General features: G+C 41.8%; 2 protein-coding genes across 5 annotated transcripts in view; one reads left to right on the forward strand and one right to left on the reverse strand.

Annotated features, from left to right (window-relative positions):
- Positions 1-27271, forward strand: part of atrip (ATR interacting protein) — a 486763-nt gene that overhangs the window by 110130 nt on the left and 349362 nt on the right. The gene's annotated exons all lie outside the window — the stretch shown is intronic.
- Positions 1-27271, reverse strand: part of arhgef10la (Rho guanine nucleotide exchange factor (GEF) 10-like a) — a 144482-nt gene that overhangs the window by 39533 nt on the left and 77678 nt on the right. For all 4 annotated transcript variants that reach the window (XM_061041226.1, XM_061041224.1, XM_061041225.1 and 1 more), the window contains one exon: positions 16685-16806. In XM_061041226.1, coding sequence (XP_060897209.1) covers positions 16685-16806 — 122 coding nt within the window. The remainder of the gene's footprint in view (positions 1-16684; positions 16807-27271) is intronic.

Consider the following 27271-nt stretch of genomic DNA (forward strand, 5'->3'; position numbering starts at 1 on the left):
GCATCAACAAGCGCAGATCAAAGGGCCAACCACCTGCTGTGCTGGCAAGCCTGTGTTACGTTCAGAATATTCAAAGTCATTTGAAGACAATAAGATTAAAACCTGCAGGAGAGGGCTGAGTACACAGACAGATTTTTAACACTTGATAGGCCTGAATTAGGTCCTTTAGCGGTGTTTAGAGCTGCCGGCAAAAACCATATGGCTATCAGCTTATTATTAAATATGGCTCAGGACATTTCCCTCAATTTAATAACCACTGTCTGTACAGTAACGATTCCCTGTCTCCCCCGGCTCTGCCACAGATCATATCAGCAATAAGTGGAATGAAGTTTGAGAGTGGTTTTGCATATCGCTGCTCAGAGCCACAGCCTGACATTGGTAGGACATCGCAAACTCATATTCATGACTCGACTGAGATTCTCTTCCTCGTGTCCTTCACCGCTCCCAGCTGGAAGATTGCAACACGCCCAACAAATGTGATGCAAATGTGCTGTGTCGCTATGCCCCCCTCCTCACCCACACACACACACACACACACACACTGATCCACACACCCATACCGCTGACTCCTGCGGCCATGGCAGTTCCAGCTCTGGATGAAAGCAGTACTGCCCCTGCATTAATGGGTTCAAAAGAGGACTACGGGCCAAAACTTCTCTGTGTAGTCAATCACTTCCCCCATCTTTTCCTTTCTCGTGTTTTTTTTTTTTTTTTTTTTTTTTTTTGCCAGAGACAGCAGACATCCGCACAGGGCCCGGACAAGCTTTGGATGAGCGATCTTAACCCACCTCAAAGACAGAAAACTGACACAACTGCTTGTCAACACGGGGTCCTAGATGAAACTGCAGGCACAGGACTTGACAAGGCTTTCTATAATCCTTAATATCAGATGGCGAGAAGCGCAGAACAAAGGGAGCCCTGGTGCCAGCTCAGTCGTAGCCATGTGTTGGTTGCTGCTACCTTTGCCAAGAAGCTCGGCACATCAAGGAGCACCTCCCCAATTTGAATCTGCCCCTCGGATCCTAATTCTATGGTGGCCTGTTTGGCAGAACATGAGACAAAGGCAAATCACAACTGTTCACAAACACTAATCTGGCTGTTCATCCAGCACACTTTAGGCCCACTGTTTCAAGCCTGTATTTTATTACTTTAATTCTTCTATGAAAGAACCAGGTTTGAAAACTTTGTATCTGTGTTTGGCACAAACAATTGTTTTAAAAAGTTTAACAGCCCTTGAAAAGTTACAACATGCAGATTGTATTTACAAGTTATTTTTTCTTGTTTAAGAAACTTTAAAGAAAGAGTTTACTGAAGGATTCAGCCAATACCAGACAGCTGAAGAGAGACAGGAAGTGTTGAAACGGGAAGAGAGAGTGAGGAAGGACATGCAGCAAACCAATCCAACCTCCGAACCCAATCTGACTGCACATGGCGCATACGACACAGCCACCAGGCCATCGGCGCCCCAACTGAGGAATTTCTTTTTAGTAACCTTAAATGTGAAATGACCTTATCATAACAACACTATGATTTCACAAGCTAGCATCACAGTTTTTAGTCTGGAGTTAGAAAATACTCCTGGACTACAACGTTTTTTTGATTTCTTTCACTGACCAATGAAATTCAAGTTGACTGTTTTTAGGTCCTCACTCCTTTGAGGTGCAGCACCAATGCTACATAGACTTGGATGCCTAAGCTTTTTTTGGTCATTACCTGCAAAGTAGTTCATCACTACACTATAATACAACATTTATTTGGCTGTCAGAGTGATTTATTTGGTTGTGACTGTTTTTGCATGAATATTTAGAATCCAAATCACCAGCTATAGGCCTACAAGTCCTTTGGTTAATGGTTCTTTTTATTGTCATACATATGGATGCTATTCCAACCAATGGGGAAGGGGGTTAGTAATGAATTACCTGTCTTGTATAGATTCACAAACAGTCCTATTTCATGACAGAATTGAAACGAACTAAGTATCAAGTAAAGTCATTAATTAAGACTCACAGCAATTACAAATATTGAAACAAAAACTACTGTGTGTCTATGACAACGAGCAGAAGTTTAGTACACACCTTAAAATCTTCCTTAAATCTTTTTAATTTGACAAACAGATATAAATTAAGCATCATTCAGAGTTGTAGTTATCCACGTCTTGTAAGCAAGTAGCGGGAGGACTAATTAGCAGAGCAGAAGAAGAAGGGAACATATCACAGCTGAGGACAAGATTAGTTTGGCACAATAGAAAATCAAAGAAGAGAGAGAGAGTCCCCCCCACCACCCCCTTTCCTTTTGAATTGATGCCGTTTCTTTTTCTCCTCCACAATGATGTAGCATCACAGAGAACGAATGTGACCGAATTAGCACATTTAGCAGATCTGCAGGATTTCCCTTCTGGGTACATAATTTGTTCCCACATGCGTGCTCTATCTTGACAAGTACAGAGTGAGCAGAAACCCAGGGGCAGAGAAAGAATAAGACTCTACTTGGAGGCACTGCTCGAGTGTCTATGATTCCCTGTAATTAGTATGTTAACTGTCACAGCAACAGATCAGACCCTTTGTGAATGACCTCACTGTCAAGTAGTGGGTATGTCTATTCTGTTCCTACATCTGCACCGGCACTTTACTGCCCTCTATTGGTGAGGAGAGCAAGGATGGAAAGGGAAATGAGCAGTGTAGAAGTCATAAAAAGCATACACCAGCTTTTTTTATTAACATGTTTAAAAAAATGATTTAAGAAATAGAACTTGTGTTCAGTAAATGAATCTCTTTAGTCCACCCTCAATGGGAAAACCAGACTCAGCAGTTAGAAAAACACCTTGATCTTGTCTCTACGGCAGCAAATTAAAAATCCCAAATCCTTTCCACCGTCCCTGTTCCAGCTGTTTAGTAAATTAATTAAATGCTTAGCTACACAGGATGTAATGATGACATGACTATATTAGCATGCTGATGCTAACTCAGCCTCTTGGGTGCTTGCACAATTTATTTTTTGCACACCTTCATTCGTTTCAATTCAAGCAGCAGAGACACAATTAGTATTGCTGTCCTGGTCAATAAATGGTGGAGGAAAAAAAAGGGTGTTCCGCTGGCAAGTATGGAGGACACACGGGAGGCCAATAGGGGAGGAACATTTCCCAACAGGCAAAACTTGTGACTGCAATGATGTTCCAGATGATGATTCATGCATGCAGGAGCAGACAGAACAGTTTTAAAAAAAAAAAAAAGCAGGAGCAATAATATTGCACATGGTAAAGATCAAAACAGCAACTATAGCTGTAAGCAGCATTGACAACTTGTTGTTACACAGTTCCCTTATACAAGGAGAGAACATGGCCATCTGGACTATGAGAACCTTATAATTTAGCTGTCATGCCGTCTGTCAGTTTGCTTTACTCGTGCACTGCAGACGGTGTTGACAGTCTGCCTGACGCCATGTGAATGCAGCTATGTTTAAAGTTAGATCGCCTGCCATTGGCATGTCTCTCAGCTGCCTATTGTAATGGTTCTGGGTTTACTTCATCCTCTCATGAGGTGTTGTCATTAGTGAAGCTGTCTCACTGACTCTGGCTCAGTACTGATAAGATACTGGAAAACAGAGATAAATAATTGTATCCTCAACACTGTATCACTCAGTATCAATTATTCTCCTGACCTGGCTGTTCACATACACACCTCACAGCAGGAGACACCTACGCCTATTCCCATATCACCCTAATCTAGAAGGACACATGCATCAAATTTGAACCAAAAGGGAAACATAAGAGCATGTACAAATTTGTATAGAGCTGTTAACAATGTTTTCACCATTCAATATACAATCACCACTTTGCTGTTTGCTAGCTTGCTAACTCGTCAGAGGGGTAAACAGGAAGAAGTTCCACTAGCTGATAAGGGCTTATCGCCACCTACCGTAGCTGAGTCTGACATTTTTGTGTGACATTTGTTTGTATACTGGGACGAAGACAGTGTTCCAATTAATTGGCCTAATAGATCTGTGAGTGTAGCTGGACTTATCTGTGCAGGTAAACGTACTGACTGACTTACTGCAGTTAGCTTCGCACACATTGTCCATGTAACGCCTTTATGCTCTCATTTTGTCAGTAATTTTGTCTTGCACAAACGCAGCTATAGTTTAACGCACAATAGGTAGATGCGGGGCAATCCGAGCAGCAGCATGTAAGGAAAAAAGGTAAGCAGCTCCATGCCACAAAAACTTTAAATAAGATCAACTTGGGTGTTTGTCAGGTAAAATTCATACCTTTTTTTGTCATATTTTCTTGTCCTGACATCTATTTCTAGGTGCTTAGAGATGTGCACCTTTGTTTGCTGCTGACAAAGGACTTACATTTATCCCAAAGGTCAGAAAGCACAGCAGGCAGTCACTCCTTTCTGCTTGAAAGTACCTTCAAACCATTACTTGAGTTCAATACAGTTGACTGCTGGTGTCGCTTTCGCCCTGGCAGAGCAGAGATCCAGATCTACAAAGCAGAAAGCCTGACCTCTGCACACTCCGGCTACGTTAGCCTGAGATGTTGGAGCCTGTCACACAGCTCCCTCAGAATTGTTTTCTGTGAATGCCAAAGTTTGACTCCTGCCCTGACCTCAGCGAGAGGTCCACTTTGATTGGTAGTGTAAAGCAGTCAGCGCTTGTGTGCTGTCACTGCCCCCTGTATCTGTGACAGTGACAGGTTTGGTGTGACTGGAGTCAGGATTTGCCGAGCCAAGCAGCCAAGGTGTTTCTGGTCAACGGCTGCAGTGACAGGTCTACTGTGATCCACGTTCACACACAGATATTGGATTGACACGTCCTCCTGCATGCACATTTTGCAATGCCAAAAACGTATCTGCCACCTTTGAATTCAGAGAGGATGAGTAAAGAGAACCGTGCTCGGTGTTTACAAAGCTTCTTAGTCCATGATTGACTCCAAAATGCAAAACTACATTTGTAGTATTGTGTTTTTTTCCCCCCCGAGCGCAATTCTAAGTACATTTCAACAAACACAGTTCATTAAATAAAAATTGATCAGGACTTAGTGATGAACTTAATGAACAAATCTCTGCAGAGGGAAGCTGGCAGAAGAGCGATCAGAGCAGCGATGTGTTAGAATCAATGAGTTTTTATTTGCACACAGCACCTGTTGATTTTGAAAGCAGATGCCTCATTTATTTCTGTTTCATGGTTTTAAATACATCAGCAGGATGTAGGGCTGGGCAACATGGCCTCAAAATAAAATCTTTAATATGTTCACATTACTCTGGATGTACGGTTTTAATCTATTTCATGTAACTATATGGCACACCTGTTTGAATGCAGGTGTTTAACAGTTGCGTTTGTCTTTGAACCTCGCAATGCAAAAAACAGTTCTTGGTTTTAATTACTGGAATAAACTGGTTCTGCTGCAGTTCTAAATTAAAAGGGACGTTTGATAACCTTTACAGAAGATAGGTATTTGTTACTGTTTTTTCATCAATCAGATGGTAAATTAGAAATAAATTTAAAGATCCAGGCGGCGGAGGAGACAGTGGCTGTGTCCGAAACCACATACTACCTACAACATAGTGAACATATATATACTGCACACTGCATGCTAACCCGGCCGTTAGTTTGCCGTTCGCAACATACTGAAAATATGTGTCACGAGACGTACTACAGGTCTGGGCTCTGTTCAATCTGTGCCACTGTGGCTCAGTTGGTAGAGTTGGTCATCTCTTAACCGGAAGTTTCCCCAGCTCCTGTAGCCACATCTCCGACCTTTCCTTTCGCAAAACACTTAACCCCAAGTTGCTCACACTGCTTCTTCAGTGGCGTATTAATGTGTATGAATGGGATTAGTTACATCTGATGGTCACTTTACCTTGCTGCCTCTGTCGTCAGTGTGTAAATGTGTAGGTGTGACCTGTGGTGCAAAAGCACTTTGAGTAGTCAGAAGACTAGACAAGCGCTTTACAAGTTCATGTCCATTTACCATTCAGTGAGCTAACATCAAGCTAGCATGACCATCGTTTACTAATAAAACTTTGTAGTCATGTGAATATTATTTGTAAACATATAAATGTGTTTCAGCAATGATCTTTTATTTTTAGCCGCTGGTTGGCTGGCTGGCAAGCTCTGCGATTGGACAGTCTGAGAGCTGCAGTGCATTGTGGGGCGATTTAGTATGACCAGCATTCTCTCGTTTCTTACTTAAAAATTCTGGCCGATTTAGTAGCCTATACTGTACATCCAGGTTTTTCTAGTGTTTTTCTGTGCACAAAATTGCATCCGCTGATATGATATATGATTTCGGCCCTTTGCTGCACGTCATCCCCCGCTCTCTCCTCCCCACATCTCCCGTGTCTCTTGAATGAAAGAAAGATGTCAGCTGTCTGGTATTGGCTGAATCCTTCATTTGTAATGAGTAAACTCTTTCTGAAAAGTTTCTTAAACAACTAAGTAAAGTAAAGTAAGTAAAATAACACCCATAAATACAATCTGCATGCTCTAATTTTTTAAGGGCTGTATGCAGTTTCTGACTCAGCCAGTGCATTTAACGAGGGTGATGCTTACCCTTTAGTTTTCTGAAACAGCAAGATTCCTAAAAGTTGTTCCCTCAATGTTTGAGCTTTTTGTTACTGTGTCTATATAAAGAGCCAAGTAGTCAATCTAGAATCATGGTGTGGGTGGATGATGGGATAAACATGGAGCTTTTATCCTCTGGATTGACATTTGAATCCTCATGGGATCTACCTCAATATGATCTCATTGTTTCAAGCTCTAAACGTGATCTTTTCCAGCCAAACCAAGTACTTTAAGAGCCAAATCCAAAAACCAGCCCACACCTGTTTCACAACTTTTATGTAGCTTCGTGAGGATAAGGAATGGATCATGGTTCAGGCTGAAATAATGTGTCTACAACTTGGACGAAACACAATTCAGAGTCTCCTGGATTAAGGGAAAGAGCACATGCCAATGTGAGAGAGTTGCATGGATGTAGGGTTACCATCTAAACACAAACCTTTGCTGGGAATACTTCCTGACTTTTATTAGTGCGAGTGCATGTCGACATTTGTTCTTTGTCAGAACAGAAAGCTTGTGGAAGCAGTGGTTTTCTCATAACTAAAATACCCAAGTTAAATTGACATCCAGTGTTGATTTGTTTCCTAATAAATCCAAACTAATGAATAAAACAGAGTTATGTACAGTTCTTACTTGGTACCTGATATCTGGAGAGCATCGACTGCTATAAATCAAGTCTTCAAAGCCGGCAGTGCCAGTGGAAATAAAACATCAGGCGAAAATCATGTTCGGTTTATGAACTCATCACTCTGTGAGACTAAATTGAGGGGAGATAGAAAACACATTTTCTACATGTACCCTCGATTTAGAAGCTAACAGGGATCCACTGATGGCATTCTGGCACAATATTTGAGGATCATTTGTGGAAATGATGATGAGACAAACTCAGATCAACTGAATAGCTCAAGTCAGAATAGTCGGATATGATCAGGGTTAATATGACTCTGATAGTGACAGAATAGCCTGCATACTGTAGATTATTCTAACTTTTTATAGGCAATGGATAAGGTAAAATGACACACAGGGGCAGGAACTAAAAAAATAAACAGGAAACACTAAACTTCAGAATATTATAGTAAAAGAATACACAAGAAAAACAGGAACACAAATAGCAAAATAAAACAGGAACAGGAAATAATACAATACAAATTTCAAACATTCTGGAAAATGACATGCACCAATTTAAATTAGGTGCAAGCAAAACCTTGCAAAAAAAAGTTTGAACACGGTCATGTTCACCAGTCTGTTGCACCCTTTTTCTTTTAACATCACTTCTTCAGTTCTCTATTATTTTAAAAGAGGAATGTTTTCCCATTCTTGCTTATTGTAGGATTTCATCTGTTCAACAGTTCAGGGTCTCGTTTGTCATATTTTACGCTTCCTAATGATCCTAACATTTTCAATAGGTGACAAGTCCCGACTGCAGGAAAGCCAGTTTATCACCCGGACTTTTTTTTTACTCATGGAGCCATGCTGCTGTAACACCTGGAGAGTGTGGTTTGGCATTTTCTTGCTGCAATAAGCGAGGCCTTCTCTGAAAAAAGAAGCTGTCTTTTTGCCAGCATATAATGCTCCAAAACCTGTACACATGGTTCAGCGTTAATGGTGCTTTCACAAATGTGCAGGTTACCCATCCCACGTGCACTAATGCACCCCCGAACCATCATGGATGCTGGCTTTTGAACTGAGTGCTGATAACAAGCCAGAGAGTCCCTCTCCTCTCCTCTGTAGCCCAAACAAAAAGGCTTCCAGGATTTCCACAACAGAAAGTCGAATTTTGAGTTTTCTACTTCACTTCAGTGCATTTTAAATGAGCCCAGACCCTGAGAAGTTTCCTCTTTGAGTGGTAGAGTTGTCAATGCAGCGACATTCACAGACAATGTTTTTTTTTGGGAAGTGGCCCAGGACGCATGAAGTGATGTCTACAATAGCATTGTCAAAAATCCCAAAACATTTCTCCTGTTTCAACATTTGATAGGTTGACTTTGTAATGTAAGTTCAAGCAGGCAGACTGGTTATATTCTTTAACACATTCACTCACATTCCTCTGTCACCCTGTTCTGGTGATCAGCTGTTTGTGGGCGTGTATTCTTAAAGTAATTAACCAACCAGATTCTGCCACAGCCTCTCTCAACCAATCACCATGCTGCTGCCAAATGCTAAAACAATTCGCTCTCTTCCATTGTCATTCTGTCTTTACAGTGCAACCGCTGCAACCGTCCTCCGCCCCAGTCACCTCCAGTCCAGCTCAGCAGAGTCCAGATTCAGGCCCTGAAACCCAGTCCTCATTACCCCTCCGAGTACATGAAGTCGTCATGATGGAGTCTAATCCCCCAAAGACTTTGCACATTTAATTCTAAATTGTTAAGTAAATAATTGTTCAGTCTCAATTAAGTCTCTCCTGATTGAACTGTTTTCAATTAAATATGGGGCTCCAATGATTTGGCTTCTGTTTGTATTAACATTTTAAAGTGTCTAAACCTTATAGGAAAATGGGGTTGTAAAAGAAAACTGGAATGCTGAGGACCAGGTCTGAGGGACAATGGTGTGATCCCTCCAAACAGTCTTGCAAACATTGAATCCCACTGTTTGTGTTTTGCTGTTTTTCCAAAGGGGACATTACTGCAGCGTCAGAAAAAGGGAGCTGCTATACGGCCGGGCAGAGCTGTGGTGGTTAGAACGAGCTTTTAATCTATGCTGTGGCATCTATTCACGTCAAATCAGAGAGGTGGCTGATGTGTGCAACTCTGAAAGGTGGCAAACGACCTTCAGGAAGAAAAAAAAATAGGGAGAGGAATTGCGTAGGATGTCAACTAGATGACTTTACTGAAGAAGAAAAAAAGAAAATTAGAATAAAAAACAGGCCGGAGGGGGGAGAGGACATAAATCATCAGAAAGGGGTTACATCAGGGAAAGGCCACCTTTTCACACTGTCCTTCTCCTTCTTAATCCATATTTCATACGAGAGCACACACTCTGATACACCCACACACACACACAACCCTTACATTTAGCCCCCCTCCTTCATCTTGGCTGTGAGAGCTTTGAGTCATTATGTTTGCAAAGTCATCCAGCAGATAATACTAACATAGCCGTGAACACCGTATTTGCTGCTGCCAGGCGTGCACGCGGCTCAACAAGATCATTTTCTGTACATATACAGTCACTTTCATGTGGCTGGCTGGATGCACAGAACTGCTGCTCTTATCACTCCATCAGCAGGGAAGATGGATGACACAGCGAATGAGAGGGACATGCACAACATGACCCCACCCCCCACCCCCCCCCCCCCCCCCCGAAAGCACCATCTCGTCCAGTAAACAAGCGGAGACCTCTGTGACAGTATGATTTCACCAGATGACAGAGACGCAAATGACCTGGAGCACGTTTGCTGGGGTTATAAGACCCATTCACGCCCACTCCCGAAACAGAAAAAAGGCCTGCGTAAGTACATAAATAAATCATAATGGTGATCTGTGTGATCTATGTAAACTAGCAGAGTGTGTTAGGGCCGCTATGTGGCCAGGCTTTGCAGCTTTCTGAGCTGAGACATAGAACCTAATCCTCTCACAGAAAGAGAAAAGGAAGCTAACCCTGATGCAGCCTAAACCCTTTTCCAGTTTGTCATCCCCGCACTTCAAAGCATACATGATGAAATCCCCCAAGGTATTATAAGACTTCTGGCATAGCAGCTATCCTCAGCCCCCTTTTCCTAGCCTAATGCCTCATAAATGGAGTCTGGAAACATGTCCCTGCACTATTTCGGAAGTCATTGTCGCCTCGGATCTTTAAGAACCTTTCAGAGCTGCAGAGGAAGGGGGTGCTTTCCTATACTGCCAGAAGATATGAGGTGTTTGTAAATCATTATGAGACAAAAGGATTCCTGTCAATGCTGCACATACAGTACGCACGTGCACCTCTTAAAGGATGTATATATCAGGGCAAGGACCAGGCACTGATCTTCTTATGAGCTTTGCTGAATGAGAGAAAAGAGTGCTCAAGAAAATATGTGTCATAGATTAAGACAGCTAGTTATTTAAGATTGTTGGGTTTACATGTCACATCCTGGTCTCCAAGCGTCAGAATGACCTTAATTATGGAAAACTGAAACCTGTCGGGTGATTAACAGAACAGTGGCTGTTGTCCACAAACAAAACAAACAGTTACAAGCCATGCCAAATGAAAGGCCTCTGTTTAAAGTTTTCAGAGTTAAACTTAAAAACTCTGACAAGACGTGAATCAATGAGCCGCTCAACAGAGAGACAGAGAGCCCGCTGCAGAGAGAAGAATAGGAGGATGCTAATCAGTGCCAAGTTGGAGGAGACCGCTGACGAGACAAAAAGACCAAAAAGCAAAAGCAAACTTTGTTCCAACTTTTCTCAAGAGGTGAAGCTACTGTATGTTCAAAATGAAGGGCAACTTATGTGCAGCTAATGGCTCATTTAAAAACAAGGCTGATATTAATGTTTAAAATAACTATTTGACCAATTGCCGATTCTGATACCAATGTTCTTTTCATTATGTCCTCTTAATTCTACATGTTTATTATTCTAATGAGCTGGTAGATTTGATATAACTACATTTTTGTTTTGTTCCCTCCACTAAAACGTCACTGGAACATGTCTGAAATATTCTCAGAGACGCTCTGAGACTCCCACACAGACGACCTTCTCTTTTACGTTTGACCATGAAAACAAGTGCTGTTGATTTAAACTGATGCAACACAGCAGATACACATCAGCTACTTGTACTGACGTCAGTAAAATACTTCATTTCATCCTCTGCGTAAAACGGTTAATTTCAGCTACTGTCTCTTTAAGAGGTTTGCCGAAGAAAAAAATTTCAAGATTTTGACTGCGATTTCAAGATTTTAGTCAGAGATTGAGTTAAATTGTGTTCTTATATTTATCTGATGGACATCAAACACCAAGACGCTTCTTGTGCAGACAGTGATGTTAATTGTTTCATTTAACACTTGATTGTGCTGCAGAGAAATTTGGTTCAGCTGTTACCCTTTATGTTACAGTGTCTCCTATTAATCCCCTAACCCAACTACCTCACAGCCTCCCTTTGGGCTGACTGCCAAAACTGCACCGTTTCATCTCTCAAAATGGCAGAGAGGGCACCGAAACGGAGCGTGCTCTGACTCTTTAAACAACAAAGACCATCAGAATGTGGTTTGTCTATTAACCAAGATAGCGCCTGTGTGTGTGTGTGTGAGAGAGAGAGAGAGAGAGAGAGAGAGAGAGAGAGAGAGAGAGAGAGAGAGAGAGAGAGAGAGAATGAAAGAGATAAATTGAGAGGACTCAGTCTGCCTCGCTGTTCTCACTCAGCACACTCGTGATAAGGTTTATCTCCAGTGCCTAACCAGTTGGCCCAGTAGCCCTCTCCGGCTCCCACCGAGTGGACCGGGGTGCACGGCGCTGCACACAGTCAGCCGAGGGTTCAGCTCCCTTAGGTGACCCGTGAGGCTTGTTCATGCTATGCTGCTTTAGAACTTTATTTTTTTTTTGTAGGAAATAGCCCCTTCGGCCACATCTCTTTTAATCTGGGATTTCTTTTTTTTTTGCCTCCTTTTCTGCTCACTGTAACTCAGACTGCCAAGAGAGCTGGAGAAAGAGAAGCTGCGGAGCTTTGGCACAGAGAGGCGTTTGTGTCCCAGAGGCAGTTGCTGAGGCAAAGATGGAGACACAGAGACGGAGACGGAGACGGGGGGGGGGGGAGTTAAGCCCCTAATCACAGTCTACTCTGCATGAAGGATTTAAAGTCACTCCGTTTAACGCCACCTTCTCTTTAGTCAAATAAATTCTACTGCTTACCTCTTCAGCATTCTGATACCCAGCCCCCCATTACTATCACATACCCATTCTTGGTATGTGCACAGCTGCAGCACTGAGTCAAATACAGAGATAAGTGCAACATAAGCACATGCATAAAGGCAGGGAAACATACATGGACTCAGTCAACTTGCACACGCAGCTATGCGCGCAGAAACGTCTCCCTTGTAGAAATCTCACAGAAGCCTCGACCTCTCGCCTCTTTGCTGCCCGACTCATGTTCACAATCAAGTGGACCGACTACATTTAGCCTAACAAGGTCAGAATATGTAGCAAGAAAACTTTGAGAATAGTATGTGATTTTTCTATCTTCAGGCAAATAGCTCGCTCTTTATTCCATTATTTTATACAAGCTCTTTCAACTCGGTGAACATTAAACATATAATGTCAGCCTTTATTTGGCTAAGTACAACGAAAGAGTGAAAATACAACAGGACCTTTTAACTCCTTCCTCCTATCAAATAGCCTGCTCTTTATTCGGCTTTTATTTCAATAACTTTGAAGTTTATTCCCTACTCCAAGATGAAAGCTCTCCAGTCCCAGGTATTTGAGTCCTATTTTATAAGAAGAAGCTTTGAAAGGAACCAGACTGTAAAATAGATATCAGATATTTAGTATGTAATGGAGATTTTTTGTTAATTATTGTACCTCCCAAGTGGCAAATACGTTAACACCATAGACTGTAAATATTAATGGACACTGAGTGACGTCAGCCGTCTGTTCCTGCAGGGGGCTCTGGAGGCTCATCAGCAGCAGCCGCCATATTGGAAATCCTGTCTCAGCCTAACTTTCAGTCAACCTAACGACAGGCTGAGAGCTGGAGCTGAGGCGGGTTTTAAGACTCTTGATGAACTGTTACATCGTTTCCACCTGTCAATCATGTCAGCTACGCGCCTAACTATAGATGACACATATCGTTTTCAAAATCAAAACAGAGCCGTTTAAAAAAATAATAATAACCCCCCGTACAGTGTGTGCCAGTGATGACAATGACTAATCAGACCAATATCGTGTTTTGGTACCAGGCTGTAAACATGTTAATTTCTGCTGTAAAAACTGCTTTATTTGAATGGGGTGTGTATGTGACTTCCGGTGCTCCTGGAGCCAGCCTCTAGTGGACACTCGATGAACTGCAGGATTTTTGCCGGCTATAATTGCTGAAGTGTGCGGCATCAGTTTACTTGCTCTATTCTTGTCCCGATACAAATAAACATGAAACGAAAGATACATCATTTAAATAAACAAAGAAATTACCGTTATCAATTTGATAGGTCTCAGTCAATAAAAACACGAACGCACTCTTGTGCTCACGGTAAACCTATATTATACAGAGAAGGTTGCTGTGCCCGCTGCTGGCGAGCAAAGGTGCTTCATTTGCTTGAGCGAGACGAGGAGAGTATGATCAGATCCCCCCAAGACTGTGGGGGTTCTGAGCACTCAAAATACATAAATGAACTTGGCTCCGCTTCTACTCAGGTGTAACACACCTTTGAAGTATCCCTAAATCTTTTTGGGATACTTCACTGCATTCCTTCGCTGACTTTCTCTACTTCCAGCTGCAGCTTCACCTCACCGTCCTCCTTACGTCCTCACGGCCAGCAGACTACACGTTAGTGCATATCGGTCTTAATCTAATGTTGGAGCATCGATTTATGCTTGGGTGTCCCACAGCCATTAAGATAATTGCATGATCACTTTATAACATCCACCTCTTGTGGCCATGATAATGCGCCCCCTTCCACCCCCCCCCCCCCCCCCCCCCCCCCCCCCCTTCCACCCACGTTGCATCGTCAGACCCGTAACCACATTAAAGCAAAAAGAAAATGAGGTTGGAAAATATCATCTTTCAGCTCCTGCAAATTGATTTTTATTCCATTTCCACTGACTCCTTAAACCCTTTTAGTCTATCTCTCACCTGGGCTGACCATTTGATCTATTGGAGGCTTCCAGGTCTTAACAGCCTGTATCGATCCAAATTCTTCAGGCAGCGTCTTGAGCGGAAGCTCTTGTGTCACCTTGTAATGCTAACAGTCTGGGTGTTTTTGAGTGAGATCATCACTGAGACAATGTATTTTTAGCTGTTAGGGCAACGCAAGTGGGCTTTGATTGCCTTCGATGGGAAACGGCTGTGTTAAATGGCGCTATGATCTCTCCTGACTAAATAAAGATTGCAGCGGCGCTGTGGTCTAATGGCTGCTTCAGAGGAGAAGTTAGCGTCTGGGAGAGTCAAATCTCTTTGACAGATTGATCCAAAGGGAGGCACTTTGCTTCCTGAGAATGAACACTACCAGTTTATAAATGTTGAACGTTTCAAAATCTTTGCTTCTTCTAACACACAAATGGCCGGCTCAGAGAGAGAAGCAGTGATTTGAAATTTTAAGAACTGAAAGTGACTCAGAGATGATCCTGCTGGGGTGCTGCATCACTTATCGTAAAATACTTCATCAGATATTGAAAGTAATGGTTATCTCCATCCGATTTAATGACTCTGATAAGAGAGAAAGTATTAAAAGCAGAATGCTTCGTATATTAATAAGTGCTTCATCATCTTGAGGCACAGCTCCAGGCCATGAGTCAACACACAGGTTATTATCAGTGTAGCCATAAGAAGTGGGTATACTCCTTATTTTCCCCCCAAATGTTTGTTTTCTTTAAGTGTCCAGCAGAGGATAAACTGCCTTTGTTATAAACAGTTACATGTGAGACTACTCTTACTATACTATACTATACTAGCCAGACAGAGTAGGGAGGGTCATCACTTCACCGTTCTATAAACTGCAGCATACGACTGAATATAGAAAGTCAATCATTGCTGTGAATCAGAGCAGATTTAGAAGTGGTTATACCCCTATGGAGACTGAAAAATAAGTGAGTATACTGTACTCTGTATACCTGTGTATAACCTGCACTACACTACTGCTTATTATACTTTTAACATTTTCTTTTCAATTTGCAATAAAGTTTTTCATTTGGTGTTGACCTCTATGTGTTCAAAGGTTTTGTCTGAAGTATTCTTTAAAGCAGGGACGAGACCGTGTCGGGAAATATGACACACTTTCAGATTTTATACCAAATGTTAACTCAGAGCTCCCTCCTTCTATATCTCATAATATGATGATATGTTCAGACATATGTTTATCATTTTACATTGAGGGATTTATTACATGAGTGATTATTATCTACTTTTGACATAAATATGTTTTCATGATAACACTGCAAATTCAAATTACATGTATTGTAATTAGGGCTGAATTGATCAATCTATTAGCTGTCAACTTTTTTCACGGTGTGAATATTATCTGCTAAAAGCACTAGTAGCTCATATTCAATAAGGACGTGCTAAAAGCAGCTAACATTAGTTAAAAAAATGGAGACTGTATTGTGAGGCTACATTGTGGGCTGTGGAGTAGTTCGTAAGGACTTTGTTAGAGAGTCTGAGAGTTACCAGTTCAACTTTTGAAGACCAAAGTCTAGAAATCAGTACTGATAGCTGGAGAGGTGCCAGTTCACTTCCCGAGCACGGCAAAGGTGGCAAACAAACCCTAAACTGCTTGTGGCACTTGTTCTAGTGCAGCCCCATCACTCGCACATCTCTCTGTTAGTGCCTGTACATCGGATTTTGTGTGTGTGTGTGTAGCATGTTCAAAAGACAACTTTAAAAACGACTTTCCCCTCTGGGATTAATAAAGCATGCCTTCTTCTTTTTCTTCTCCAATCAGTAACACACATTTGTTGTAATTGATGAATCAGGCCGAGTCATTTTAAGGGGGGGGGGGGGGGGGGGGGGAGTCATCTGTCTCCAGCTTTTAAAATGTAAATGTTTTCTGTTTTTTAGTTTTTAATCCTCTTTAAAAGACAAATGAGTATTGAAAGCCAAAGTTGACATCAGAAGATGTTTTGGGCTTTAGAACACTGATCATCTTCTTTTTTTTGTACTTCTACACTTCTAGAAAATGAAGAACAGGTTAAATCTGATGAAAACAATTGTGACTTGTAGCCCTATTTATGATTGCTTAGAATGTATACATTTCACAAACACCATGGCCTGGATATATCCGTTCAGTTTGTATTGACACATGGACCAAACTGAGTTTAATTCCAGTAATGTCTGAGTGAATTGCCTCGTTTTAAGAATCTTTCTGCTTTTTCCTTTTGTCACTGTTCATTACAAACTAACTGCATGAAAACATGGAAAGACTTTTACTTCTTCTCAAACACCAGACCACATCATATTCCTGTTTAATCTGAAAATGGTGTTAGACTTCTGATGCTGGCAGTGGATTTACCTTTCTCTCCGCTGACTTTGTAGCAAAGATGGGCATGTGACTGGCCAGCAGTGGACACAAGAACGGGGCCAGCGACTTCCCTTCGTCCTCGCCATATAACCAGCCCGGTGAGTTCTCCTCGCCTGCAACAGTAAAAAAAAAAAAAAGGAGAGACCTTTTTATTTCTCCTCACAAAGGCGGCACTGACGTCATGTTGTTTGCAGTTTAGCGGCTTGTTTTGTTGTTGTACTCACTGACAGCATGCATCTCACTCTCACAGCAGAGCCAAGCGGGAAAATCTCCTTCAAGCTATGTCAAAACCACGCATCATAATCAGAGAGACATTTCTCTACCGCAGGTATGTAATACGGGTGGTGTTATTAGCATGTGGCTGTGGTAATCAGCCAGAGGCTTAGTCCCTGTTGTAGGAGGCGAGGCCAGGTACCGCCAACACAGGGTCTCAGCAGTGATTAAACCTGCACTTAATCAACAGTGAGAGTCAGTCTCAGCAGGAAAAATGCTACTGCAGGATTTGACTTATAATAATGGATTTTCCTGGTTTCTCTGTGCATAACTCTAAGCCACACAAACAGCTGCACCTCTGACAAGGAACCAGAGGAATGTGCCAAACTACTCCCATAACATCACTTTATTATCATTCATTTTAATTTGCATGAACTACACTTGGGCTGCACTTTGCAGTGGTGCAGTTGTTAGCGCTGTCGCCTCACAGCGAGGAGGTTCCCGGTTCGAATCCCCATCGGACAGGAGCCTCTCTGTGTGGAGTTTGCATGTTCTCCCTGTGCATGTGTAGGTTCTCTCCGGGTACTCCGGCTTCCTTCGACAGTCCAAAGACAAGGTTAATTAATGATTATTTTTTTAATAACTCTAAATTGCCTGTAGGTGTGAATGAGAGGGTGGCTCTCTATATGTCAGCTCTGTGATTTACTGCCAAAAACAGTCCAGGGTGTAACCAGGGTCTCGCCCAATGACAGCTGGGATCGGCTCCAGCCCCCCGTGACCCCGAACGGGAAAAAGCATTACAGACACTGGATGGATGAACTAAATCGTGCATGAAATTTAACTTCTCTTCTTTGATCATCTGCATACAAGCTACACTCTATATCTGCAGTTTGCATCAAATATCTCATATGCTTTGGGGTGATTTGCAGAAGGCCATACAAGGAAAACCTGCAATGTGTGCTAAGATCTTTCAGTATGGAAATGACAATATGATGGTTAATAAAACAACAATTATCAGATATGTTAGAACAGACAGAAACAGGATGTGAGAGAACACGAATGATCCTTAACCTTCAGTCTTTTCCACGGTGTGAATATTACATGGTGTGATATTTTCTGAAGTTCAGCATGTTTTACAAAGTACCTGTATTTGTAAAATGCGACGAGGTCATTGTCTACTATCTTTTAGATTGTATACTAGGCTTCATTCAGGGGACTGTCTGATCAGTACGGTGTTTGCATGCTGACAATAAAGGAAAAAATAAAACCCTCTTATAATCATTTTTAATTTAAGGCTGTCTTATATGTGAAGTGTTTAATTGTTGATGTTGATATCTGGGCGACAATAAAAATCTTATTGTGCAGTTGAAATGTGGTAGAGTCAAAGTGGAGAGCTGAGTTTGTTTCATACGAGTGTTTGCTCATTCTTTCTGAGGCAAAGGTTAATGGTTTATTTTTGTTTTGACCAGAGAAGGTAGCCAGTTTCACCACGACCCCCGAGGGGCTGTTTTGCCCCTCGGTTTGCAAACAGCAAACCAGCAGGTGTTGCAGCAATGGAAGTGGGCAGACGAACTGGTTCAGATATAACTGATTCTACCCGACTTAAAAAGTCTTGCCATTTTTCCAAGAAGCTCCACAAACAGAAGCATGGTCAAGCTAGAATAAATATTGGATAAACACTGAAGCTTCAGTTTCAACAACATGGCAACCTGCGTGAGCATCGACTCCAGAGAGGAGGGGTCGGGGGGGAGACAGCTCTCTACAATGTTTTAAGTTTGGACTGCAGTACCCATTTTAAACACTAGGTGTCAGATTTTCATCTTGATCCTTTAAGGGTCAAACTGCCGCAAGATTGCAAATATTTGTTCATTTGTTTCGGTCACAGGGATACATCACCTGCAAACTTATGTTCAAACTGACACAAATGATCCTAAAACCTTTTTTCCCATCATGCACTTTTAACAAACCACATCACCTTTAACTCTCCACTCCGTGCAGCCGTCACAGAAATGACTGAACTAACATGAACGTGATATCTCTTTTGACAGCAGAGTCCTTGTCACGTTCAAAGTTTAGAGCATCTGAATAAAAAACCTCTATGATGAATTCTCTAACAAACATAAACATGTTCATACAGAGCAAGAAGCTGCAACAAATGATCAAGGACAGGAATGAACCGCGGTGGATAAGTGTGCCTTTTCATATCCATCCGTGATTGTCTCCCTGCAGTTTGTGTCTTTGTTTGTTGTCGGGGGGGGGGTTTGTCAACTTTTCTTTCTCAAATCTTTTGAGCACAACAAACGCTTCACGCATCCAGCACTTTGAAAAGACTAAGAAAGAAAGCCGATTATTCATGTCAAATTGTGTCCCTTCAAGGAGCCATTTATTGAGATAATGCTTTAAAATCATCAATCCAAGATAACAGACAATAAAGCTATGATACATCCATGTGACCACAAGTCTATTGCACAGCATGCTAACTATGAGGGGTTAGCTTGTGAGCCGACCATCCCGCAGCATTCAGAGTACACGGGGCTGAGAGGTCACTCATTGGAAGACTTGAATTAGGGGGCAGATTGCTGCTGGTGGGGCAGCAGGTGGATTAGTGTCCCTCCCCAGAGTAATCATCAACTTTCTTCAGCTAATTATTAAATTAGCATAAGTAATGCTCCATTTGGCCGTGCCGACTTCTCCTTCTTAATTTGCCAGTCAGTTCGAATTAATCGAGTAAGCCCATTTATAAGACAGAAGGATACAAATAGAAGATGAGAGAGGGAGAGTTTGGGATAAACACAAAAGGACGGACAGAGAAAGAGGATGTGAGAGAACACAGACGATCCTTAAAAGGAAAAAAATAATCATTCTGATTTGTTGGAGTCATCAGACATTGTTGGTAATAAACCTTAGAAATATCTTGATTCCTTTAATGTTTACTCATGTCGACTCTTGTTTACCCAATAATCGATCATGTAAAACCCAACTTCATTACTTCATTACATTATTTTTTCAATTTTGATAATGTGCCTAACGTGACTGTCAGACGTTTATATGTTACTCAATGAATAGATGAGATGTGTTTCTTCTGTGTATCCCCCTCGGACAAACAGCCGGCATATTTCTGCCTCCCTCTAATCACATCATACTGGATTTACCATAAATAGAATTCACCAACTCTGAGTAACTCTGAGGAAAATTCATGTCAGACTCCCGATGGTGATTACTAGTATGGGCCCAGGACATGCGACTCACTGTGGCTCCCAATATGTACCAATTAGTGTCAGAGAGCAACAAACTGCAGCATAGACACTGAAGCCGTCTGATAAGATCACAATCAAAACCATAAGTTGTATCACTATAGATACAGTGATCTGCACATGGGCGGTGAGTTTGTGTATGATGCACATCACGGGGTTATCTAAAGGCTGATCATGAATACGAGTCCTCATGCAGCACTGTGAATCTGTAACTGAGGAAACTGAGGCTGTGTGTACGATGATGTGGCGATAGATATTTGAAGGGGGACAGAGTAAGAAAAATGTGGCTGCACTTCATGACAAAAGAGCTGGAATAAAAATATTCAAACGTAAGAATAGGAAAGTAGATTCCCTGAAAACAAAACGATACACCACCGAGAAAATGTATTCGCCACGTTGACACCCCCTCATATGAAGACATGGTCAGAAAACAATCATAGGAAAAATATTACAAACTTCGCTGACAGCTGGAAACATCTGGAGACAGAAACACAAGTATACAGATTAAAAGTAAGGCTTGAGTTGTGCATGATTAAGGGTTTGCCTGCTTTGAAAGACATGTGTGTGCTAAACGCCACCTCAGCTACAGCATCACTGAATATCACCTGTCCGCCTTGTTTTTGGTATTCCTACTTTTTAGTGATTTTTTCATTCTACGACTGGACTGGACAATAAGTCTGTGCCTCGGATAATTCGATGACTAAGAGTCTAGATTTATTTCATGTGTGTTAAAAGTTTCAGCTCACCATTACTGTCCTGTGATCTTATAGGTCATAATAACAATATTGTTTATCGCCTACACATGAACACGTCCAGTGCTCTTTCCTTTTGACGGTGTCAATTTCCACCTTTTGCATGTTAAAAAGGTTTAATTTCCAAAATAACTTGTGTCTGTGGAGAGGTGCTTGAGCTCGCTTGATAGAGCCGTGGAGGCAGATTGGATGAAAAAGGTTATGAAATGATAGTTTAGTGAACAAAAATTCAAAGAACTAAGGTCACAAAGTGCTTCCCCTCTAAATGTTATCACAGAGATTCAAAGGTTAACCTGATGAAGTCCAGCTCTGTCTTTCAGAACTGAAGGAGCCTTTTAGATGAGCGGTGGAACGTTTTGATTTCAACAGAGTTGTCTGTTAAATTAGACTTTGAATGACCACGATGACTGAGAACCGTTTCAGACATTATCAAAGAAACTCAAAACCAGCTACTTTAATGACAGGTCCGCATCCATCCATCCATTATCTATACTGCTTTTCCCGTTCTGGGTGGCTGGGGGCTGGAGCCGATCTCAGCTGTCATTTGGGAAGAGGCCGGGTACAACCTGTACTGGTCGCCAGTCAATCACAAGTAGGACATACATAGCCCCGTTTCCACCAAGCAGTCCGGTTTGGTTCAGTATGGTAAACCCTGATCTTGATTGTGTTTCCACAGCCAACCGTACCCTTATTTGGTAAGCGGAGTGTAAGCCAGATAGAAATATCAGCTTTGAAATAGTGTGACATCATAGCAGCCCAACACAGTGTAGCCGCTATAATTAAGTTCAATGAAGAAGAAGAACAGGACACAGTAACAAAAGTGAGTCAGATCAGTACCCTTGGCACCCAAACAGAAGGGTACCAAAAAAGTAGGACAGTACGTATCCCTTATTTTGGTACCATTCCCAACTTTTGACGCTGGAAATGCCAATAAATGGGTATCGTACCAGACCGAACTGAATCAGACCGTTTGGTGAAAACAGGGCTTTAGAGACGCAACCAGCCACACTCACATTATTAAAAAAAAAAAAACTCATTATAGTCAAAGTTAACTCCTCTGGTCATTTTAATTTAACAATACCAAAACAAAAAACTACACTGTTTGTAACATTTAACATGAAAAATGTTCAGCGCTGGTTAATGTTAAAAAGAAATCCCAGTGAGTTCTGTGGTGCTGCAGTTTATTCGTCTACGATGCTAATTAAAGGCAATCTATATGAATGATGAGACTCCAGCAGCGAAAAGGTTGAGGTCACTTTTTTTATCTACTGTGCACTCCTGCGCTCCAGCTACTGTACAATAAGTGAGCAGATCAACATCATCTGTGGAGGTGTACGGCTGGAATACTAAGCAGGGAGATTTACTTTCTCACTTTCTTCATTCCAATCATGCTTTTGTTTCAAGTCTTTTGCTGATGAAGATTAATTTGCGGAGCATGCTGCTCTATCAACCCCGCTGACACAAAGGGCAAAGATATAAACTAATTAAATACACCAGTGCAATTGATATTTCCCATGGATCAATGGGAGTGTGGGATCTGTTAATTAAATCCGTGATAATGTTTACTTATCGTAAACATTTCCCATGTTTGAGCACAGCGAGATAGGGAGATAATCTTCGCTGTCTGACAGATTAATTTTTTAGGCTAAGAGAAAATCCTTCCGGCACATACAGCGTGAATTCCTTTTTTTTCTTCTTTTTTTTTACGCCAGGGGGAGGCTTCTGTTAAATGTTTAAATTCAAAGGCTATGTACCCAGCTTCTTTATTGAGTCAACTAAGAAAACAGCACACCGGACAACGTGCACACAAAAGGAATGACCAGACGCAGAGAAAAATATCCCGAGAGAATACATGCATTCACCATCCATGGGCTAATGTAAGTAAAGCATTTGCAGGAACCCCTTAAACCCCTGCAGCAGAGTGGGTTTCCCCCCCCCCCCCCCGTGTGGTATACATCAGTATAGCACAGGTTATCACACAGTGGATTAAGAAGGCGTGTCGGGAGTGTGTGCCAGCACCTCCAAGCCGCACTCCACTCATCTATTGATCCGTGCGCTCGAGAGAGAGAAAGCAAAAAAAAGACCGGCACACTTAGCAGAGTAACCACAGGCAACAGCCCCCTGCCTGCCCTCTGTTCCCTGCAGTGGGACTGATTGCTTGTCTCAATCATCCTTCCACCACCCTACCCCCCGACCCCCATCCCCACTACACGTACACACATAAACACATACTCCTACACAACCACAACAGCTCTGTCCCTCTCTCTCCCCCCCCCCCTCCTCCACGTTCATTCTTTCTGTTTCTGTCTCAGCTGCAATCTCTCGTGATTTGAAGGCCTCTTGTTCTTCTTGTGAGGGCCATCAAAGACTGCAGCCTTAACCCCGTCTGAAAGTTCTGGGACTGCACGGCAGGAAGCAATTAATTCTGCAGTGAGAAACTCCATTAATTAGGCAACGCTTCTGGCTATTTCAAGAAGACCCTTTAGAAACAGTAGGGCCAGTCTGAGGAGCCATAAAAGATGCAGCGGCACACCAAGTTTTAATGGACCCAGGGGCTCCCGGCGTAGAACCACCATGGGCTAATTCTCCTCTTCTATTTCAAGGCCTCATAACCACGGCACACACAAAGTGACGAACGCTGTTTACTGGGAAAGTGTCTTATAGGGCACGGCTGCCATATTATGTCAGGTGAAGCTCGACTACTAGAGCAGCATTAACATCGTGCCGTAGTACAAAAATCTCCTGAGAAACTCTGTAAGAGCCGTGACACACAATGTCACCCAAAGGCCAAATGTCGCAGCTACATCTGCAGACTAAAAAAAAGAGATTTAAAGGCAGGGTTGATAATTTCCTCCAGATACATTTTTTTTAAGAATTTGGTTGAAATTGTCTTTAGGTCCTGACAGAAATGAATAACTCATGTTCTCTGAAAAAGGAACAAAGAAAATCCGTCATCTGTAGCAGTTGTAAGCCTGTAAAAACTTCGACCAATGTCTGCCATGAGGTACCAATCTGATGAACCAATCACAGCCTCCCTGTCTCCCTGCTCGTTCTCTACCCCTTGCGTGCACTAGCCCACACTCAAAGTGCCTCACTGAGGACCGAGTTTATACTGTGAGTTTGTCGTTGGCCGTTGTGAGTCGCAAAATATTCAAATCCTCAATTCCTATTGGCTGGACAGTTTAAATAGTAAACGGTAAATAGACTTGAGCTTATATAGCGCTTGTCTAGTCTTCTGACTACTCAAAGTGCTTTCACACTGCATGTCACACCTACCCAATCACACCCATTCACACACTGATGGTAGTGGTCGCTATGTAGTACCATCAATCAGAAATAACTAATCCTATTCATAAACCGCCGCCTTAGCAGCAGGAGCAATTCAGGGTTAAGTGTCTTGCCCAAGGACACATCGAACATGTTGCCCAGCAGGGGATTGAACCCTCGACGACTCTACCAACTCAGCCACAGCCGCCCCCACACTTAAACACTTTGATGCATTTCCTGTAACATTTGCAGCAACACAGGCTGGAGCGTTTACAGAGATGCAAAAGATTTCAGTGGAAACCTCACAGAATAAACAAGGCATTGTGAATGGGAAGTACACTGATGTGACTTTAACATGGCGTGCAGGGATGTCTCTAAAAGCCACTGATAATCACACATATGGAGCAGGGAAGGCTGCAAAGCACTGCAGAGGGATATCACTGTGTTTCCTCTAAATCGAGGTAACAGGATAAACACTGGTGTGAAGATGAGTCTGGGAAAATGAGTTTTGTGATGTCTAATCACTCACTAAATCATGCATGAGAACATTAGCTATTTGTGGTGTCCACCATTCAGGGACGCTTAGGAACATGGTTCCCATTTCAAACCAAACAAGACCATGGATCGGTGCGTTTGGATTGCTGTTTCGACTGTAGGTCTCCCCTGAGAGGGGCCGGAACTGCCTCCACCCACAACGACGAGGAAGCCTTGGTGTCAGTACGCCATCCGTGAAATTAAATCAACAACTCGCTTATTGTAATTACATTTGGTTAAATGGGAAGGCAAAGTGTGGGTGTAATACAATTAACATGTAATTGTCATCATGACCAGGTTGGTGCTGATCTATTTCCCCAAGGGATTCAATGAAATCCATCACCCCCGCCCTCGTCGCCTCCATTTGATTTAAAATGAATCATGACGAGCACCAGCATGTCCCATTGACTACTGCGTATGTATGGTCGTGAGCAAAGTGTTATACAACTGTGGAAAAAACCAATCCAGAGACCAATCCAACTGATTCTTAAATCAGCATCTCTGCATGCATGGAAGATATTCTATTCCAGTGTTGGCAGTGATATGGTGAACAGGTGCTTGCATTTTTGCACAAAGAGTGGCAAAACGCCACACAAAAGACTGATGGAGTGCACACAAAGATGGTCAAATTCAGGGTTATCACACTTAATAATTTAAGTGTAATTGTACACTTAAATATCTAAATAAATTAAAAATGTACTTAACCTATGTTATATATTTATATATAGCTCAAATATTTCCAACAGTTATCAAAGCCAGAGAAATCCTTCATTTTAAAGTTGTCAAGCCCTGTGTCTTTTGTGGCGGCCGCCATGACAGACATGACATGTTTATTGCTATGGAAACGACAGATGTTACGTCAAAGACCGCTACATAAGGATGCAGGAGCTGCTACTGAAAGCTGCCGTACTGTTGCTGTATGTGCTGCTGTGATAAAAATGGCATGTCAATTTTACTTGGATAGATTAGCTCGAGAGAATCACTCCCATGATTCCCCCCGCTAGCCTCGACGTCATCTTTTGTTATTGTTTTGATTGAGAGCATCCTGGTGGTAGAATTTACACACTATGCGTTTAAGTAAAAATTTGTATTCTGATTTTTTTTAAATAATTATTACAGACTGCCTCTCTTTTTGTTATATGTTAAACAGTTGTGATTTTTTCACAAAAAAAGCTTGAATGAGAATATTTATTCTTCTATATAATTCATATTTTATACAATGAGATAAATGATAATTTTACTTTTGAATTTTTTTACACAAACCTATAAATAAGAGAACCAGATAAATATTTTTGTAGTGGTCTCTTCATTTTATGTGGTCCTGATGCTTAACTTAATACCATAAAAATGTTAAATTTTTCATGAATATTGAATTCCTAATTTTGTACTATTAAATTTGACATCTTGAGCACAAAATAACTCCAACAATGAAGTTCAAACAAGTTGCGCCTCTCCAAAATGTAATATATGTTGGCACAGAAATAAAAACTTGTGTTTTCAATAATAAAAACAGTGCACAGAGCATTTTGCTATCAACTGTTTTTTTTTTATAGTTGACCTTAAGCATTGACATTCACAATCATGAATTCATCAACAATCCACAACCATGCTGGGCCTCTTCCTTCCTGTGACTGTCCCGAGTATAAGAAACTATAAACAGTGAACAAATAAATGCTGTACAGGCGTGTCACTCCCCTTTTATGTCTGCTAAATGTTTTGTCACTCAGGTCAAAGTTGGCAGGCTGTAAATGTTGTGTTTGTGACCTCACCAATCTGTAGCTAATCATAATTAACATCTCCATTAACCTCAGTTTGTTAGGGTACATGTGGTTGCAGATGTGGAGGATTGATGGAGTATGGGGCTTGGACATAGAGTATGTAATTCATAAAGCAATTTGAGATCTCACTCCATGATCGGTTGTGGTTGGTAAGGACTTCGGACTGCAAGCATACATGATTGTTAGAACAAATTTTCATGAATTCATTCATCTTGGTCATTTTGGTGTAGCTGTAATACACATGTGAAAGAGATCTCATAGCAGCAGAGCTATATTTGGAGAGGAGCCAAGTGTGTTCTTTCTAGCCTATTAGAAGTGTATCCTGTACTTGCTGACAGAATATAAGCAACACTGTTAACATGAGAAGTTTGTCAGCCATGTGTCTTCTGTTCCTGTGTTGTCTCCACCGAATAAATTCTTTAAAAAAATCCAGATTCTGTCTTATTACAATTTCCTCATTGAACATTTACAGCAAAAACATCCCCACCTAACAATGATGCATGACAAAAGAGCGACATATATTTCATATTAGCTGGAAGGAGGGAGAGTGTGACAAAACCAGAATGGGAACAGCAACCCTCATTGAAGTCATCTAATTGTTTTCATATTATCTAATTCTACAACAAGGTATAATCCATGTCCAAGTGGGAATCATCCCAGATGATTCCCACTTGGACAAAGATGTTTACAAAAACCTCAGTATTGAATTTGAGAGAAATACACGGTGTCAATCCTACATCGACAAATCTCCAACCTTTCTCCACTCGCGTTCACACAAAG

Source organism: Labrus mixtus, chromosome 7 (assembly GCF_963584025.1).
Source record: "Labrus mixtus chromosome 7, fLabMix1.1, whole genome shotgun sequence".
In the NCBI taxonomy this organism is placed as follows: domain Eukaryota; kingdom Metazoa; phylum Chordata; class Actinopteri; order Labriformes; family Labridae; genus Labrus; species Labrus mixtus.